At 53.3% G+C, this 19401-nt stretch overlaps 3 protein-coding genes and 1 long non-coding RNA gene across 9 annotated transcripts in view; 2 read left to right on the forward strand and 2 right to left on the reverse strand.

Moving 5' to 3' along the window:
- On the reverse strand, positions 1–18463 carry cacng6b (calcium channel, voltage-dependent, gamma subunit 6b). Of its 5 annotated transcripts, XR_011183052.1 has the most exons (7): positions 11326–11559; positions 10623–10736; positions 9965–10478; positions 6767–6841; positions 6094–6231; positions 3957–4787; positions 1–3899 (listed from the first exon to the last, which is right to left on the reverse strand). XR_011183052.1 is itself a non-coding variant. In XM_069182452.1 (6 exons), the coding sequence occupies exons 3-6, from the start codon at positions 10341–10343 to the stop codon at positions 4570–4572; spliced, it is 810 nt and encodes a 269-aa protein (XP_069038553.1). In that variant the 5' UTR covers positions 10344–10478; positions 10623–10736; positions 18304–18463; the 3' UTR covers positions 1–4569. The 5 variants fall into 5 exon arrangements, 4 of the variants coding, with proteins under 4 accessions (XP_069038553.1, XP_069038552.1, XP_069038554.1 ...); XM_069182452.1 differs by lacking the exon at positions 11326–11559 and adding an exon at positions 18304–18463 and having other exon boundaries at positions 1–4787; XM_069182451.1 differs by having other exon boundaries at positions 1–4787.
- LOC138224561 (uncharacterized) overlaps positions 1–19401 on the reverse strand; it is a 277799-nt gene that overhangs the window by 234765 nt on the left and 23633 nt on the right. The gene's annotated exons all lie outside the window — the stretch shown is intronic.
- Positions 4722–7680, forward strand: LOC138224565 (uncharacterized). Its single transcript, XR_011183053.1, has 2 exons — positions 4722–4810; positions 6424–7680. It is a non-coding gene; the product is annotated as an uncharacterized lncRNA (long non-coding RNA).
- Positions 15747–19401, forward strand: part of pitpnc1b (phosphatidylinositol transfer protein cytoplasmic 1b) — a 12392-nt gene continuing 8737 nt past the window's right edge. The window contains exons 1-2 of the mRNA XM_069182457.1: positions 15747–16054; positions 19174–19322. Coding sequence (XP_069038558.1) covers positions 16007–16054; positions 19174–19322 — 197 coding nt within the window. The 5' untranslated portion in view covers positions 15747–16006. The remainder of the gene's footprint in view (positions 16055–19173; positions 19323–19401) is intronic.

A 19401-nucleotide genomic window follows, 5' to 3' on the forward strand; every position in this document is an offset into this window, starting at 1 on the left:
GAAAAGAAAAAGGGTTTTTATTTCTCATACACGAAGGACACGCGCGCTGCTCGTCCCCGTGTGTGTGCAACACCGATCTTCCCCTCCACAGCGCAGGAGAGAGAGTGAACACACTCGACAGCAGGACAGGAGACACAGGGAGAGAGGAGATCACAGAGAACCCCTCAGTCATTAACACACAGCAAGGCAGGAGACACAGGGAGAGAGAGGAGATCACAGAGAACCCCTCAGTCATAAACACACACAGCAAGACAGGAGACACAGGGAGAGAGGAGATCACAGAGAACCCCGCAGTCATAAACACACACAGCAGGACAGGAGGCACAGTGAGAGAGAGGAGATCACAGAGAACCCCTCAGTCATAAACACACACAGCAGAACAGGAGACACAGGGAGAGAGAGGAGATCACAGAGAACCCCTCAGTAATAAACACACACAGCAGGACAGGAAACACGGGGAGAGAGAGGAGATCACAGAGAACCCCTCAGTCATTAACACACACAGCAAGGCAGGAGACACAGGGAGAGAGAGGAGATCACAGAGAACCCCTCAGTCATAAACACACACAGCAAGACAGGAGACACAGGGAGAGAGGAGATCACAGAGAACCCCGCAGTCATAAACACACACAGCAGGACAGGAGACACGGGGAGAGAGAGGAGATCACAGAGAACCCCTCAGTAATAAACACACACAACAGGACAGGAGACACAGTGAGAGAGAGGAGATCACAGAGAACCCCTCAGTCATAAACACACACAGCAGGACAGGAGACACAGGGAGAGAGAGGAGATCACAGCGAACCCCTCAATAATAAACACACACAGCAAGACAGGAGACACAGGGAGAGAGGAGATCACAGAGAACCCCTCAGTAATAAACACACACAGCAGGACAGGAGACACAGGGAGAGAGAGAGGAGATCACAGAGAACCCCGCAGTCAAACACACACAGCAGGACAGGAGACACAGGGAGAGAGAGAGGAGATCACAGAGAACCCCTCAGTAATAAACACACACAACAGGACAGGAGACACGGAGAGAGAGGAGATCACAGAGAACCCCTCAGTAATACACACAGCAGGACAGGAGAGAGAGGAGATCACAGAGAATCCCTCAGTTATAAACACACAACAACAGGACAGGAGACACAGGGAGAGAGGAGATCACAGAGAACCCCTCAGTCATAAACACACACAACAGGACAGGAGACACAGGGAGAGAGAGGAGATCACAGAGAATCTCTCAGTAATAAACACACACAGCAGGACAGGAGACACAGGGAGAGAGGAGATCACAGGGAAGGGACGAGCAGATTATAGAAACTTGTCTTTAATAAACCCTGGGTAATGTACATCAACAAGCTAAAATACCAACATAACATGACAATGAAAACAACGCTTGTCTTTAATGAGACCATAGCACAACAGTCTTAGTCCCTGTGAGGGATTAACAGTCATCCAGGCTGAGAGTCAGTCTGCAGTACAGTGTCCAGTCTGTGTCCAGTCTGAGGGTCAGTGTGCAGTGCGGTACAGTGTCAAGTCTGAGGGTCAGCTTCCAGTACAGTGTCCAGTGTCCAGTCAATGTGCAGTACAGTACGCACTAGTCTGAGGGTCAGTGTGCAGTCAATGTGCAGTACAGTATGGTGTCCAGTCTGAGAATCAGTCTGCAGTACAGTATCCAGTCTGAGAGTCATCCTGCAGTCCAGTGTCCAGTGTCCAGTCAGTCTGCAGTACAGTACAGTGTCCAGTCTGAGGGTACGTGTGCAGTGCAGTACAGTGTCCAGTTTGAGATTCAGTGTGCAGTACAGTACAGTGTCCAGTCTGAGGGTACGTGTGCAGTGCAGTACAGTGTCCAGTTTGAGATTCAGTGTGCAGTACAGTACAGTGTCCAGTTTGAGAGTTAGTGTGCAGTACAGTACAGTATCCAGTTTTAGGGTCAGTGTGCAGTACAGTGCTGTGTTCAGTCTGAGGGTCAGTGTGCAGTACAGTACAGTTCAGGGTCAGTCTATATATAAACACTTTTGTGTCCTGTCCTAATACATTGGCCAGAGTATCTTGAAATTCATTGAGGTACAGAGGCAGGAGGTCCTTTACAGTAAGGTTCACACTGCACAGTCCACTGCAGTGTCCAGTCCACACTTAATTAATCACACTGCACAGTCCACTGCAGTGTCCAGTCCACACTTAATTAATCACACTGCACAGTCCACTGCAGTGTCCTGTCCACACTTAATTAATCACACTGCACAGTCCACTGCAGTGTCCAGTCCACACTTAATCACACTGCACAGTCCACTGCAGTGTCCAGTCCACAATTAATCACATTGCACAGTCCACTGCAGTGTCCAGTCCACACTTAATTAATCACACTGCACAGTCCACTGCAGTGTCCAGTCCACACTTAATTAATCACATTGTACCGTCCACTGCAGTGTCCAGTCCACACTTTAAAAATGACCGGTCTTTACAGTCAGGCAGGCAGTGTATAGTGACTGGTCATTACGAAGTGACCAGTGGTCAGGCAGGCAGTGTACAGAGTCCAGTCTTAATTAATCACATTGTACCGTCCACTGCAGTGTCCTGTCCACACTTAATTAATCACATTGTACCGTCCACTGCAGTGTCCAGTTCACACTTAATTAATCACATTGTACCGTCCACTGCAGTGTCCAGTCCACACTTAATTAATCACACTGCACAGTCCACTGCAGTGTCCTGTCCACACTTAACTAATCACATTGTACCGTCCACTGCAGTGTCCAGTCCACACTTAATTAATCACATTGTACCGTCCACTGCAGTGTCCAGTCCACACTTAATTAATCACACTGCACAGTCCACTGCAGTGTCCAGTCCACACTTAATTAATCACATTGTACCGTCCACTGCAGTGTCCAGTCCACACTTAATTAATCACATTGTACCGTCCACTGCAGTGTCCAGTCCACACTTTAAAAATGACCGGTCTTTACGGTCAGTCAGGCAGTGTATAGTGACTGGTCATTACGAAGTGACCAGTGGTCAGGCAGGCAGTGTACAGAGTCCAGTCTTAATTAATCACATTGTACCGTCCACTGCAGTGTCCAGTCCACACTTAATTAATCACATTGTACTGTCCACTGCAGTGTCCAGTTCACACTTAACTAATCACATTGTACCGTCCACTGCAGTGTCCAGTCCACACTTAATTAATCACATTGTACCGTCCACTGCAGTGTCCAGTCCACACTTAATTAATCACATTGTACCGTGCACTGCAGTGTCCTGTCCACACTTAATTAATCACATTGTACCGTCCACTGCAGTGTCCAGTCCACACTTAATTAATCACATTGTACCGTGCACTGCAGTGTCCTGTCCACACTTAATTAATCACACTGCACAGTCCACTGCAGTGTCCAGTCCACACTTAATTAATCACACTGCACAGTCCACTGCAGTGTCCAGTCCACACTTAATTAATCACATTGTACCGTCCACTGCAGTGTCCTGTCCACACTTAATTAAGCACACTGCACAGTCCACTGCAGTGTCCAGTCCACACTTTAAAAATGACCGGTCTTTACGGTCAGTCAGGCAGTGTATAGTGACTGGTCATTACGAAGTGACCAGTGGTCAGGCAGGCAGTGTACAGAGTCCAGTCTTTACGAAGTGACTGGTGGTCAGGCAGGCAGTGTACGGAGTCCAGTCTTTACGAAGTGACTGGTGGTCAGGCAGGCAGTGTACAGAGTCCAGAGCTGGAGTCTGAGCTGGACCGGTCAGTGGGTCAGCGGGAGTGGGCCTGGAGCTGGGGTCCGAGCCGGACCGGTCAGTGGTCAGTGGGTCAGCAGGAGTGGGCCTGGAGCTGGGGTCCGAGCCGGACCGGTAAGCAGGTCAGCGGGTCAGCAGGAGTGGGCCTGGAGCTGGGGTCCGAGCCGGACCGGTCAGTGGTCAGCGGGTCAGCAGGAGTGGGCGGTCAGCGCGGCGGTCCAGGGGGAGCAGGGTGAGGCCGGGGGTTAGAGAATGTGGAACAGCCGCAGGACAGAGCAGTATCCCTGCGGCTGTTTCTGGGACTCCAGAGCCCCAGAGGCCCAGAGGCCCAGAGGCCCAGAGGACCAGAGCCAGCGCCTCTGCTCCACTCTCCCAGCATAGAGGTGAGCGATGGACACAGTTTGACTGGCTTTCGGCTGAGACGCCTTCTGCAGGGAGTTTGTATGACCCCCACCTCAAACACAGCTGTAATCCGTGTGTGCGTGCGTGCGTGCGTGCGTGCGTGCGTGCGTGCGTGCGTGCGTGTGCGTGTGTGCGTGTGTGCGTGCGTGCGTGTGCGAGCGCCCCCTGCCACAGTCTCCACCCTGATCCTTTACCGCTGGGGGTAGTTTTGGAGGTTTCGCCAAGAGTCAGTAGCTTCCTGATCGCGGATGAACGCGCCAGTTACGTCGTATCAGGTCTCTCGCCGTGTCTGTGAGCGTCTGTGTTCAGCAAAGCCCAGATGCGTGTGTGTGTTTATATACATATATATCGCGCGCGCTTGTCTTTCTTCATGTGCTTGTTCGTGTGGCTGGCTGCAGGAGGACCTCCGGGCCACTAGGTGGTGCTCCGCTTGCTCAGGCAGCGCTCCCAGGGGCTGGTGGGCAGCGAAAGCAGCAGGAAACACACTCCGCCCAAGATCAGAATAGCCCCCGCAGCACCCACACAGGCCACGGACCAGGACAGCTCGTGATGAAGAGGGACGGAGTGGTCGCTGGTCAGCAGGGAGAGGACAGACTGGTGGAACACGATGACCGACACCAGCACCAGCAGCCCTGGGGGACAGAGAGAACCAAGGGTGAGAGCAGGAGAGGAGCGCTGGACACTACAGTACAGAGACACTGACTGACTGACTGGACACTACAGCACAGTGACCCTGACTGACTGTCTGGACACTACAGCACAGAGACCCTGACTGACTGGACACTACAGCACAGAGACACTGACTGACTGGACACTACAGCACAGAGACACTGACTGACTGACTGGACACTACATCACAGAGACACTGACTGACGACACTACAGCACAGTGACCCTGACTGACTGACTGGACACTACAGCACAGAGACACTGACTGACTGGACACTACAGCACAGAGACACTGACTGACTGACTGGACACTACACCACAGAGAAACTGACTGACTGGCTGGACACTATAGCACAGAGAAACTGACTGACTGGCTGGACACTACAGCACAGACACTGACTGACTGACTGGACACTACAGCACAGAGAAACTGACTGACTGGCTGGACACTACAGCACAGACACTGACTGACTGACTGGACACTACAGCACAGTGACCCTGACTGACTGACTGGACACTACAGCACAGTGACCCTGACTGACTGACTGGACACTACAGCACAGAGACACTGACTGACTGGACACTACAGCACAGAGACACTGACTGACTGACTGGACACTACAGCTCAGAGACACTGACTGACTGACTGGACACTACAGCACAGAGACACTGACTGACTGACTGGACACTACAGCACAGTGACCCTGACTGACTGGACACTACAGCACAGAGACACTGACTGACTGGACACTACAGCACAGGGACACTGACATGTTCAACAGAGGAGATGGGAAGAGGATGTGTCTGTCAGGCCTTCTCACCTGCTTGCACAGATGCCTGACACGCTCACACGCTTTAACACACACACCTGACACGCTCACAGGCTGGCACACTCACATGTTTGCACAAACACACCTGACACTCTCACATGGTTCCATCCTCACACGCTTGCACACACACACCTGACACGCTCACACGGTTGCACACTCACAAGCTTGCACACACACACCTGACACGCTCACACGGTTCCATCCTCACACGCTTGCACACACACACCTGACACGCTCACACGGTTGCACACTCACAAGCTTGCACACACACACTTGACACGCCCACACGCTTGCACACTCACAAGCTTGCACACACACACCTGACACGCTCACACGGTTGCACACTCACAAGCTTGCACACATGCACACCTGACACGCTCACAGGCTTGCACACTCACACACGAGAACGCCCATTCACTTGCACAAGCATGCGCACACACCTGACAAAATGAAGCAGAAGGACGCTGGTTTGAGCAGAAACTCCACCCCTTTACTGAGCGCCATTGTGATACAGATAGAGCCCATGACCATCATGGTGATGCTCAGCAGAGACAGAATTGAGGCGGAGATATTGAGACCTGAGAGAGGGAGGAGAGAGAGAGGTGGGTTAATAAGACAGGACAGGACTGAAGGGCCCTTGAACTGGTGCAGAAAAGAAAGGAGAGGAGATGGAAGGAATTCTGAGAGAAGGAGAACTTCAAATACAGCGAGACTGAATGTGTAAATATAACCAAATATTGTAGTCAGACAGGTATTCTTTCTCAACACAGGCACGGAACTGGTTTCAGTCTGGACTGTGGGTCTGGACTGAGGGACTGTGGGTCTGGACTGAGGGACTGTGAGTCTGAGGTTCTGGACTGCTGGACTGTGGGACTGCACCAGGGTTTGTACAGCTGGCCTATTCAAACGCCTGTGCACTCTGTCTGGGTCACTATGGGTCCCCATCCTGTAGCACGCGTGTCGATGTAGCACCCCAAGCGTGCTGCCTAGTGTGCTGTTTGTGAGGAACCGTGCCGATTCCCGGACACAGGCCAGGCCTTGGTAGAACTGCTGCCAGGTGTGTGTTTGGCGTGTCTGCGGCGGGACACGTGCACACGAGGACGGGCCCCTTACTCTTCGTCGTTGTCTTCTTGAAGATGACGGCGTTCTCCCCTGAGGTGAAGAATTTGAAGTAAGTGCAGTTTGACTCTGGAAGAGGGGCAGAGAGGAGGTGGGTTAAAGGTTGTTAAATCCCAGCAACAAAATGAATTGTGACGGTGTCGCAAAATGTGTCAAATCTGGAACTGAGCACAAAGCCGCGAGCGTTGCGAGAGGGCTGTAAGAGGCCCTGTGGCCGAGAGCTTGTGAGAACTGTGACGCGATGCGGCCCTTCCTGCTCACTAGTCCTCGTGCTGCCTGATGTGCTGTGATGCAGAGTGAATCGTCCAGCTTGTGCAGCAGGTCTGTCCCACAGTGTGATCTGCAGCAGCGCTGACAAGTCAGTCGTGTTTGTGGGTAGGAGCGTCTGGAAGAGGAGAGCCGTCTTCCTGCTGGGCTGAAAGAGCTGATTCACACGCCTGCTTGTTCACAGTGGAACAGAGCTGCTTCAGCTCGTGCTGAGTCTCTGGCGCTGGGCTGCACTGGGAACTGGGGCTGTCTGTGATGGCAGCAAGAGGTTTTACACCCCACTGTGCACATTTGACTTCTATTGTGATTGGAAATGTGCTCATCAGTGCCTATTCTTTCTAACCCTGAAATATAAAAACAGCCTTGCAGTTGGCCTTTAATACAAAGACACACTGACCACACAGACTGGACACTACAGAACAGCGACCCTGACTGACTGGACAGCACAGTGACCCTGACTGACTGGACACTACAGCACAGTGACCCTGACTGACTGACTGGACACTACAGCACAGAGACAATGACTGACTGGACACTACAGCACAGTGACCCTGACTGACTGACTGGACACTACAGCACAGAGACAATGACTGACTGACTGGACACTACAGCACAGTGACCCTGACTGACTGGACACTACAGCACAGAGACACTGACTGACTGGACACTACAGCCCAGAGACACTGACTGACTGACTGGACACTACAGCACAGAGACTCTGACTGACTGACTGGACACTACAGGACAGAGACCCTGATTGACTGACTGGACACTACAGCACAGTGACCCTGACTGACTGACTGGACACTACAGCACAGAGACACTGACTGACTGACTGACTGACTGGACACTACAGCACAGAGACACTGACTGACTGACTGACTGGACACTACAGCACAGAGACACTGACTGACTGACTGACTGGACACTACAGCACAGTGACCCTGACTGACTGGACACTACAGCACAGAGACACTGACTGACTGGACACTACAGCACAGTGACCCTGACTGACTGACTGGACACTACAGCACAGAGACACTGACTGACTGACTGACTGGACACTACAGCACAGAGACACTGACTGACTGGACACTACAGCACAGAGACACTGACTGACTGGACACTACAGCGCAGTGACTCTGACTGACTGGACACTACAGCACAGAGACACTGACTGACTGACTGGACACTACAGCACAGAGACCCTGACTGACTGACCGGACACTACAGCACAGAGACACTGGCTGACTGACTGGACACTACAGCACAGAGACACTGACTGAGTGGACACTACAGCACAGCGACACTGACTGACTGACTGGACACTACAGCACAGTGACCCTGACTGACTGACTGGACACTACAGCACAGAGACCCTGACTGACTGGACACTACAGCACAGAGACACTGACTGACTGACTGGACACTACAGCACAGAGACACTGACTGACTGACTGACTGGACACTACAGCACAGTGACCCTGACTGACTGACTGGACACTACAGCACAGAGACACTGACTGACTGACTGACTGGACACTACAGCACAGTGACCCTGACTGACTGACTGGACACTACAGCACAGAGACACTGACTGACTGGACACTACAGCACAGTGACCCTGACTGACTGGACACTACAGCACAGAGACACTGACTGACTGGACACTACAGCACAGAGACACTGACTGACTGGACACTACAGCACAGTGACCCTGACTGACTGACTGGACACTACAGCACAGAGACACTGACTGACTGACTGGACACTACAGCACAGTGACCCTGACTGACTGACTGGACACTACAGCACAGAGACACTGACTGACTGACTGGACACTACAGCACAGAGACACTGACTGACTACAGCACAGTGACCCTGACTGACTGACTGGACACTACAGCACAGAGACCCTGACTGACTGACTGGACACTACAGCACAGTGACCCTGAGTGACTGACTGGACACTACAGCACAGAGACACTGACTGACTGACTGGACACTACAGCACAGAGACACTGACTGACTGGACACTACAGCACAGTGACCCTGGCTGACTGACTGGACACTACAGCACAGTGACCCTGACTGACTGACTGGACACTACAGGACAGAGACCCTGATTGACTGACTGGACACTACAGCACAGTGACCCTGACCGACTGACTGGACACTACAGCACAGAGACACTGACTGACTGACTGACTGACTGACTGGACACTACAGCACAGAGACACTGACTGACTGACTGGACACTACAGCACAGAGACACTGACTGACTGACTGGACACTACAGCACAGAGACACTGACTGACTGACTGGACACTACAGCACAGAGACACTGACTGACTGACTGGACACTACAGCACAGAGACACTGACTGACTGGACACTACAGCACAGTGACCCTGACTGACTGGACACTACAGCACAGAGACACTGACTGACTGGACACTACAGCACAGTGACCCTGACTGACTGACTGGACACTACAGCACAGAGACACTGACTGACTGACTGGACACTACAGCACAGAGACACTGACTGACTGGACACTACAGCACAGAGACCCTGACTGACTGACTGGACACTACAGCACAGTGACCCTGACTGACTGACTGGACACTACAGCACAGAGACACTGACTGACTGACTGACTGACTGGACACTACAGCACAGAGACACTGACTGACTGGACACTACAGCACAGTGACCCTGACTGACTGACTGGACACTACAGCACAGAGACACTGACTGACTGGACACTACAGCACAGAGACCCTGACTGACTGACTGGACACTACAGCACAGAGACACTGACTGACTGGACACTACAGCACAGAGACACTGACTGACTGGACTGCACTGGCTGGTCTCTGGTCAGTGGACTGTGGTCACAGTGTGGGTCCCCCACTCCCCTCACCTCCGGGCAGCTCGGCCGGCCCACAGCTCTCCCTCTCGGGGTCCACGTCCGACACCCAGAGCGTGCGCAGGCACTTCTTCCACAGCCCGTAGTGCGCGGCCAGGCACGTCTGGTTCCCGTAGAAGCTCTTGGGGGGGCTGAGCTCCACCCAGAACTCGGTGCCGACGCCCAGGACAGTCAGGGTCACGCCCACGATGGCCACGAAGAAGGCCAGCTTGATCTTGCCCTCCTGGCTGTCGCTCAAGGCCGAGGCCGCGCCCGCCCTGCGCTTTGCCCCGCCCCGGGCCCCGCCCATGGATCCCATGAGCCCGCCCCCGGCCCCGCCCCCGGGCCCGGCGCCCCGCCCCTCCTCCTCCTGCATGAAGAAGTTGGACCACATGGCGACTTCGGCGAGGTTCGCCAAACCGAGAGCACGGCGGGGCGAGGAGGTGGCGGGACTTCGCTCGGCGCGCCTGTAGGGAGGGGGGCAGGAGCAGGGCAGGAGGAGGACGGCAGAAGGAGCGGCCTTTCACGCCTGAAAGACAGCGGAGAGAGAGAGGGAGTCGGTCACTGTCTCTCCGTCCCTCCTGTCCTGTCCTGGTCCCCCCTGGACAGCTCTGTCTGTCTGCCCCGTCCACCCACCCTGGAGAGACCTGGGATGAAGCAGACAGATGCAGACCTTGCGTCCAGTCCGGTTCGTGCGTCCGGCAGCCCGGGTCTGTCTGTCCCCCACGGTCTGTCCCTCTGTCTCACGCGGAGCTCCTCAGTCCTCTGATCCACGGCATCCTTAGATCTGCCCAAGACAAGGACAGCGGGAGCATATCAGTACACCAACACTGCACTGAGAGAGAGAGGGATCATGCAGACCTGACACAGCGCGACATCACCACTGCTTTACACCGAGAGTAGCGGGGGTCTTGAACAAGCTGCGCCTCCCTGCTGCCAAAGCCCAGACTTGGGTGAAGAAGAATCTAGGAGTCTCTGAAGCGAGACTTCCAGCTGCTTGCAGTCTGTGGTAATCCAATACAGAGCATAACGCAGACAGACAGCGAGGTCCGCAGAGCAGCGAGCCGACAGACAGACTGACGGGGCCCCAGGACGGACTGGGACTGAGCTCCGCCTGTGTGAAGGCTCCACTGCTGGGGTACTTCAAGCTGAGACGGCCCAGGGAGACCTCCACACCAGCACCCCCACGCCTCGTCCCCCTTCCACGTTTCACCGCAGCCCCAGCTCCAAGACGACCGCGCCGACAATCACAACATCCCCCGCCACCGCCAAACCCAGCGAGGAGCTATCCCAGTCCCGACTGGCCACGGCGGCACACGCAACCACGGCGATGACACCCCGCGCGCCGCGGCGCCATGCTGGCGGTCCTGGCTGACCTGTACAGAGTCTCGGGCTCTCGGACTGAGAGACGGCTGCGGACCCCCCTGCTGCTACTGCCTGCGCCTGCCGGGTGTGTGTGCGTGTGTCTCAGAGCGTGTGTGTCTCTGGACTCACAGTGTGTGTGCGTGTGTCTCACAGCGTGTGTGTCTCTGGACTCACAGGGTGTGTGCGTGTCTCTCACAGCGTGTGTGTCTCTGGTCTCACAGCGTGTGTGCGTGTGTCTCTCACAGCGTGTGTGTCTCTGGTCTCACAGTGTGTGTGTGCGTGTGTCTCAGAGCGTGTGTGTCTCTGGTCTCACAGCGTGTGTGCGTGTGTCTCTCACAGCGTGTGTGTCTCTGGTCTCACAGTGTGTGTGCGTGTGTCTCTGGTCTCACAGTGTGTGTGCGTGTGTCTCTCACAGCGTGTGTGCGTGTGTCTCTCACAGCGTGTGTGCGTGTGTCTCTCACAGCGTGTGTGTCCCTGGTCTCACAGCGTGTGTGTCTCTGGTCTCACAGTGTGTGTGTGTGTCTCTCACAGCGTGTGTGTGTGTCTCTCACAGCGTGTGTGTGTGTCTCTGGTCTCACAGTGTGTTTGTGTGTCTCTCACAGTGTGTGTATGTCTCTCAGAGTGTGTGTGAATGTGTCACATTGTGTGTGGCTGGGAGTCGCTCAGTGTGTGTGGCTGGGAGTCTCTCAGTGTGTGTGGGTGTGTGAGACATGGCCTCACCCTGTGCTATTTACAGCGAGCACCTGTTAATGACACTGACGGGGGGAGATCCCACAGACGCTGCCCCTCACTCTCCACTTTCACCACACGAAAAACAACACCATCCCCTTCAACAGCTTCTCCAGTACCCCTGGCCCTCATGCCCAGGGGCACCCCAAGATAGAAGGGGTTCTTACAGTCACCCCAAGACTGTGTGCAAATCAAGCTTCGGGCCTTTTGGCAGACTGTCCCCCCAGCGTGTTTGAGAGCTGTCCCTAGCTTCGCCAGCTGGAGAGTCTCAGACTGCTCTGGCAGTGTCAGTGGAGTCTGATTATAATCCCAGTGAAGAACTAGTCCAGCTCCCAGTCCAGTCAGTCCAGTCCAGCCTGGAGAGTCTCAGACTGCTCTGGCAGTGTCAGTGGAGTCTGATTATAATCCCAGTGAAGAACTAGTCCAGCTCCCAGTCCAGTCAGCCCAGTCCAGCCTGGAGAGTCTCAGACTGCTCTGTCAGTGTCAGTGGAGTCTGATTATAATCCCAGTGAAGAACTCGTCCAGCTCCCAGTCCAGTCAGTCCAGTCCAGCCTGGAGAGTCTCAGACTGCTCTGTCAGTGTCAGTGGAGTCTGATTATAATCCCAGTGAAGAACTAGTCCAGCTCCCAGTCCAGTCCAGATGCTCTTTGTTATGTTGACGGTGATGATGATGATGGTTGCAGTAGTTTGAAATGTGACAATACTGACATCTAGTGGTGAATATGAGTTCAATCCAACACACAAGACAGGAAACAAAAAGAGCAAACAGGAAGTTAGGAACTATCTGTATTTCCACTGATCATTTTCACTCAGGCTCTGAGTGACTCCGGCTCACTCATCACTGATGTTACTTTCCAAAGATGATCATTTCCGACAGCACGGCTGAGCTCTGTTTGAATTGTATTTGCATGTCGTTTTCATAGTCAAATACCCAACAGCTCAAGACACTTCCTCTTGTCCCCCCTCTCTCTTTCCCTCTGTCTCTGACACACGTGAGGAGAGGACGCCGGTGTAACCCCAGATACCGAATAGACTCTGGGGATCTAGTGACACTGAGACACTGGGGATCTGTAGTGACACTGAGACACTGGGGATCTGTAGTGACACTGAGACACTGGGGATCTAGTGACACTGAGACACTGGGGATCTGTAGTGACACTGAGACACTGGGGATCTGTAGTGACACTGAGACACTGGGGATCTAGTGACACTGAGACACTGGGGATCTAGTGACACTGAGACACTGGGGATCTGTAGTGACACTGGGGATCTAGTGACACTGAGACACTGAGGATCTAGTGACACTGAGACACTGGGGATCTGTAGTGACACTGAGACACTGTGGATCTAGTGACACTGAGACACTGGGGATCTGTAGTGACACTGAGACACTGAGGATCTAGTGACACTGAGACACTGGGGATCTGTAGTGACACTGAGACACTGGGGATCTAGTGGCACTGAGACACGGGATCTGTAGTGACACTGAGACACTGGGGATCTAGTGACACTGAGACACTGGGGATCTGTAGTGACACTGATACACTGGGGATCTGTAGTGACACTGGGGATCTAGTGACACTGAGACACTGAGGATCTAGTGACACTGAGACACTGGGGATCTGTAGTGACACTGAGACACTGGGGATCTGTAGTGACACTGAGACACTGAGGATCTAGTGACACTGAGACACTGGGGATCTAGTGGCACTGGGGATCTAGTGACACAGAGACAATGGGAATCTAGTTACATAGAGACACCGGGGCTCTGTAGCGACAGTGGAGGTAGGAACTGGATAGACCTGGCTCTCCAGAGAGGACAGGCTCAGCTTCCATAGTCTAGACACAGAAACTGGAAACAGACCAGTTTGCCCATAGAGGAAGAGAAAGAGGAGCTCAGGTAGTGTGGGCAGGGCTCTGGGGAGAGAGAGAGAGAGGAGCTCAGGTAGTGTGGGCAGGGCTCTGAGGAGAGAGAGAGGAGCTCAGGTAGTGTGGGCAGGGCTCTGGGGAGAGAGAGAGAGAGGAGCTCAGGTAGTGTGGGCAGGGCTCTGGGGAGAGAGAGAGGAGCTCAGGTAGTGTAGGCAGGGCTCTGAGGAGAGAGAGAGAGAGAGAGGTAGTGTCTTTGTTGTAAATGTCTGTAACATGTCTGTAGATTTTATTTTACTTCTATTTTTTGTTTTGTTCTATGTTAATTTTATTATTTTTATTTGCTTTGGCAACACTGATTGTACCCATCGGTCATGCTAATAAAGCACCTTGAATTGAATTGAATTGAATTGAGAGGTAGTGTGGGCAGGGCTCTGAGGAGAGAGAGAGGAGCTCAGGAGCACACATCCAGCTACACATATCTCGGTCTCACCATCAGCTCTTCCGGGAGTTTTGACCTGGCAGTGAAGGCACTGAGGGAGAAGGCACTCAGGGCTTTCTACGCAATAAGAAGGAGGCTCTTCAACATCAACCCACCAACAAGAATCTGGCTCCAAATATTTGAAAGTGTAATCCAACCCATTGCCCTATACGGCAGTGAAGTTTGGGGTCCCCTCACAGACCAGGATTACACCCAATGGGACAAACACCCCACAGAAACTCTGCACATGGAGATCTGTAGAATCATCCTCCGTGTGCAGAGAAAAACTCCTAACAACGGGTGCAGGGCCGAATTAGGCCAGTACCCACTATTGATAAACATACAGAAAAAAATATTAAAGTATTGGCTACACCTAAAAAACAGCGACCAAAATTCCTACCACCACAAAGCCCTGCTGAGCCAAGAGCTGAGCCCAAAACAGAGCCCCCTGAGCCAGCTGGTCCTGAGGCTCACTGACCTGAGCCACACCGACACTAACCAGCCTCAGGACAGCACTGCTAGAGCACCACAACCCAGACTCAACCACATCACAGCACAGATCAAACAGCAATATCTCACACACTGGGACACACACACAAACACAACATAAACTGGAATGCTACAGAACCTTAAACAGACAATACACACTAGCTGAATATTTGACCAAAATAAAAAATAACAAACAGAAACAGACCCTGACGAAGTACAGGCTCAGTGACCACAACCTGGCCATAGAAACTGGGCGACACAGGCAGACCTGGCTGCCCAGAGAGGACAGGCTGTGCTCCCACTGCCAGCAGGGAGAAATAGAGACAGAGGTGCACTTCCTACTGCACTGTGACAGATACTCTGGGATTAGAGAAACATTCTTCCCGATATTCAGAAATCTAATCCCAGAGTTCCCACACCTGCCAAAACCACAACAGGTCCCAATCCTACTGGGAGAGGGAGGAGGGAACTCAGTTGATCTGGCAGCCCAGTATGTGATCTCCTGTCACAGCCTGAGGAACAGTGAGTCCGTCTCCCAATAATGCTCCAGCCGCCTACAGTATATGTCAATATTTTATAATATGTCTTTGTTGTAAATGTCTGTAACATGTCTGTAGATTTTATTTTACTTCTATTTTTTGTTTTGTTCTATGTTAATTTTATTATTTTTATTTGCTTTGGCAACACTGATTGTACCTATCGGTCATGCTAATAAAGCACCTGGAATTGAATTGAAAATTGGTAGTGTGGGCAGGGCTCTGGGGAGAGAGAGAGGAGCTCAGGTAGTGTGGGCAGGGCTCTGGGGAGAGAGAGAGAGAGGAGCTCAGGTAGTGTGGGCAGGGCTCTGAGGAGAGAGAGAGGAGCTCAGGTAGTGTGGGCAGGGCTCTGGGGAGAGAGAGAGAGAGGAGCTCAGGTAGTGTAGGCAGGGCTTGTATACAGGAATGTGTCTGTAACAAACCTGATTTCTGATAAACAGAGACAGGAGAAGAAGCAGCAGAGAGTGAAACAAGACAGTGAAGAGGCTCCAGAGTGTCAGAGAGAGGGGTAACACAGTCAGGACAGACGCCACACCGATAAAGAGACACAGACAGCGCCTTCCATTCGCTGTGGAAACTGCAGGAGCCACCATGCTGATGAAGGAATACAGGATCTGCATGCCTTTAACTGTGGAGGAGGTAGGACAGTGAGAGAGAGAGAGACTGTCCAGGACAGGACTGTGGAGCTAGGACAGTGAGAGAGAGACTGTCCAGGACAGGACTGTGGAGCTAGGACAGTGAGAGAGAGAGACTGTCCAGAACAGGACTGTGGAGCTAGGACAGTGAGAGAGAGACTGTCCAGGACAGGACTGTGGAGCTAGGACAGTGAGAGAGAGACTGTCCAGGACAGGACTGTGGAGCTAGGACAGTGAGAGAGAGACTGTCCAGGACAGGACTGTGGAGCTAGGACAGTGAGAGAGAGAGACTGTCCAGGACAGGACTGTGGAGCTAGGACAGTGAGAGAGAGAGAGACTGTCCAGGACAGGACTGTGGAGCTAGGACAGTGAGAGAGAGAGAGACTGTCCAGGACAGGACTGTGGAGCTAGGACAGTGAGAGAGAGAGAGACTGTCCAGGACAGGACTGTGGAGCTAGGACAGTGAGAGAGAGAGACTGTCCAGGACAGGACTGTGGAGGTAGGACAGTGAGAGAGAGAGAGACTGTCCAGGACAGGACTGTGGAGCTAGGACAGTGAGAGAGAGAGAGACTGTCCAGGACAGGACTGTGGAGCTAGGACAGTGAGAGAGAGAGAGACTGTCCAGGACAGGACTGTGGAGCTAGGACAGTGAGAGAGAGACTGTCCAGGACAGGACTGTGGAGCTAGGACAGTGAGAGAGAGACTGTCCAGGACAGGACTGTGGAGCTAGGACAGTGAGAGAGAGAGAGAGACTGTCCAGGACAGGACTGTGGAGCTAGGACAGTGAGAGAGAGAGACTGTCCAGGACAGGACTGTGGAGCTAGGACAGTGAGAGAGAGACTGTCCAGGACAGGACTGTGGAGCTAGGACAGTGAGAGAGAGACTGTCCAGGACAGGACTGTGGAGCTAGGACAGTGAGAGAGAGACTGTCCAGGACAGGACTGTGGAGCTAGGACAGTGAGAGAGAGACTGTCCAGGACAGGACTGTGGAGGTAGGACAGTGAGAGAGACTGTCCTTTGGAGAGCAGAGTGATGAGGCCAGTTCAGAGAGGGGGGTTATTAGGAGGCCATGATGGGTAAAGGCCAGGACACTGGGGTAACACCCCTACTCCTCTCGAGAGACGCCCCGGGATTGTTCATGACCACAGAGAGTCAGGACCTCGGTTTGACGTCTCATCCGAAGGACGGCGCCTGTTTCCAGTCTAGTGTCCCCGTCACTGTACTGGGTGAGCGCCCCCTGCTGGCCCCACTGACACCTCTCCCTGCAGCAGGCTGAGCTGTCCCAGGAGTCTCCCTGCAGGTCCTGGCCAGGCTCGCCCCGCTGGGCTCCGGGGGGCTGCAGTCAGTCAGCGTCACCGAGCTGTCCCCCCGTCGCCAGCTCTTATCTGCTCCGATCTGCTCCGGCGCTGTGGTGCTGTTTACCCCCGAACGAGTCGAGCTGGTTCTGCCGGGCCTGCGGCCACGCACCCGCGAGAGAGACACACACCCCGCGCACACACACACCCCGCGCACCCCTCTCTCAGCCACACGCAGCCAGACGGACAGGGAGACAGGGAGACAGGGGGACAGGGGGAGAGACAGATCTGAGTCACAGACAGACAGGGGGAGAGACAGATGTGGGACACAGAGACAGACAGACGGGGGAGAGACAGATGTGAGACAGAGACAGACGGGGGAGAGACAGATGTGGGACAGAGACAGATGTGGGACACAGAGACAGACAGACATGGGGAGAGACAGATGTGGGACACAGAGACAGACAGACAGGGAGAGACAGATGTGGGACACAGAGACAGACAGAAGAGGGACACAGAGACAGACAGACGGGGGGAGAGACAGATGTGGGACAGAGACAGACAGGGACAGAGATAGCTGTGGGACAGAGACAGATGTGGGACACAGAGACAGACAGACGTGGGACAGAGACAGATGTGGGACACAGAGACAGACAGACAGAAGAGGGACACAGAGACAGACAGACAGGGGGAGAGACAGATGTGGGACACAGAGACAGACGGGACAGAGACAGATGTGGGACACAGAGACAGACAGACGGGGGGAAGAGACAGATGTGGGACAGAGACAGACGGGGGAGAGACAGACGGAACAGAACTGCGACTCTCCCGCATCACCAGAACTGAACACACGGCAGCTCCTTCGTTCAACTCCCGGCGTCATCGGTACTCTTCCACCCACCACTCCGGCAACACAGAAGAGAATAGAATAATAATCATTAGAATAAGAATACTGTACCAGGTTTTCGTGGCTTCTAAACGGATAACAACTGAAAAGACCATCCGTCAGCGGTGCACGAATTGAATGTGCGCATTTTCTCGACAGCGGTCTCGAGACGATGATGGAAAAATATTTTTTTTTTATCAAATGAACAGCTCAGACGGACTCCGACTTTCCATCGATTAAGATGGCAGCTAGCTGGCTTCGCTCCCATTGGAATGCGTTAGCGAACTGGCGCCCTTAACAAACATGTCCGGCATCGCCTGCCCCTACCCTAGCGTCGCTTTATTGGAAATGGGACGGCTGCAGTGCACATGCGCGGAAGTGGATGTGAAGTTAGCCGGCGGCCATATTGGAGGAGGAAATCTGTTTTCTGCAGATTCAAATTGATTCAAATTCCTGCCGAGACATGGTCACACCAGTCTCCAGTATTCATTTACACTGACAGACCAGAGAAACAGTAGATTGAGACATGAAAGTGAATACTTTTACACTATTACACATAGGCAGATAATCGCAGGAAAATCATAGACTAGTCAATCATAGACAATTTTACAGATGTCAGTGGAGCATAGCATACTGTCCAGTCAGTCAGTCAATGTCTCTGTCCTGTAGTGTCCAGTCAGTCAGTCAGTGTCTCTGTGCTGTAGTGTCCAGTCAGTCAGTGTCTCTGTGCTGTAGTGTCCAGTCAGTCAGCGTCACTGTGCTGTAGTGTCCAGTCAGTCAGTCAGTCAGTGTCTCTGTGCTGTAGTGTCCAGTCAGTCAGTCAGGGTCTCTGTGCTGTAGTGTCCAGTCAGTCAGTGTCACTGTGCTGTAGTGTCCAGTCAGTCAGTCAGGGTTTCTGTGCTGTAGTGTCCAGTCGGTCAGTGTGGTTTCTGCTCTGTCCAGTACAGGGTGGGGCAGCTGTATATGATCAGTAAACACAGCAGTGAGCAGAGCGGAGGAGGGGAGGGAGTGGAGGTCGTCCAGAACGAGCCCCACTCTGATGCTGCCCACGGGCTGGGGCAGTACACAGAGAAACGCATCTACCTGAGCAGGTCAGCAGCACCACCGCAGGGGCCAGTCCCTGAGTCCCTGAGTCCCTGAGTCCCCGAGTGTCTGTGTCCCTGTATCTCC

This window comes from Lepisosteus oculatus, chromosome 23, assembly GCF_040954835.1.
Source record: "Lepisosteus oculatus isolate fLepOcu1 chromosome 23, fLepOcu1.hap2, whole genome shotgun sequence".
Classification (NCBI taxonomy): domain Eukaryota; kingdom Metazoa; phylum Chordata; class Actinopteri; order Semionotiformes; family Lepisosteidae; genus Lepisosteus; species Lepisosteus oculatus.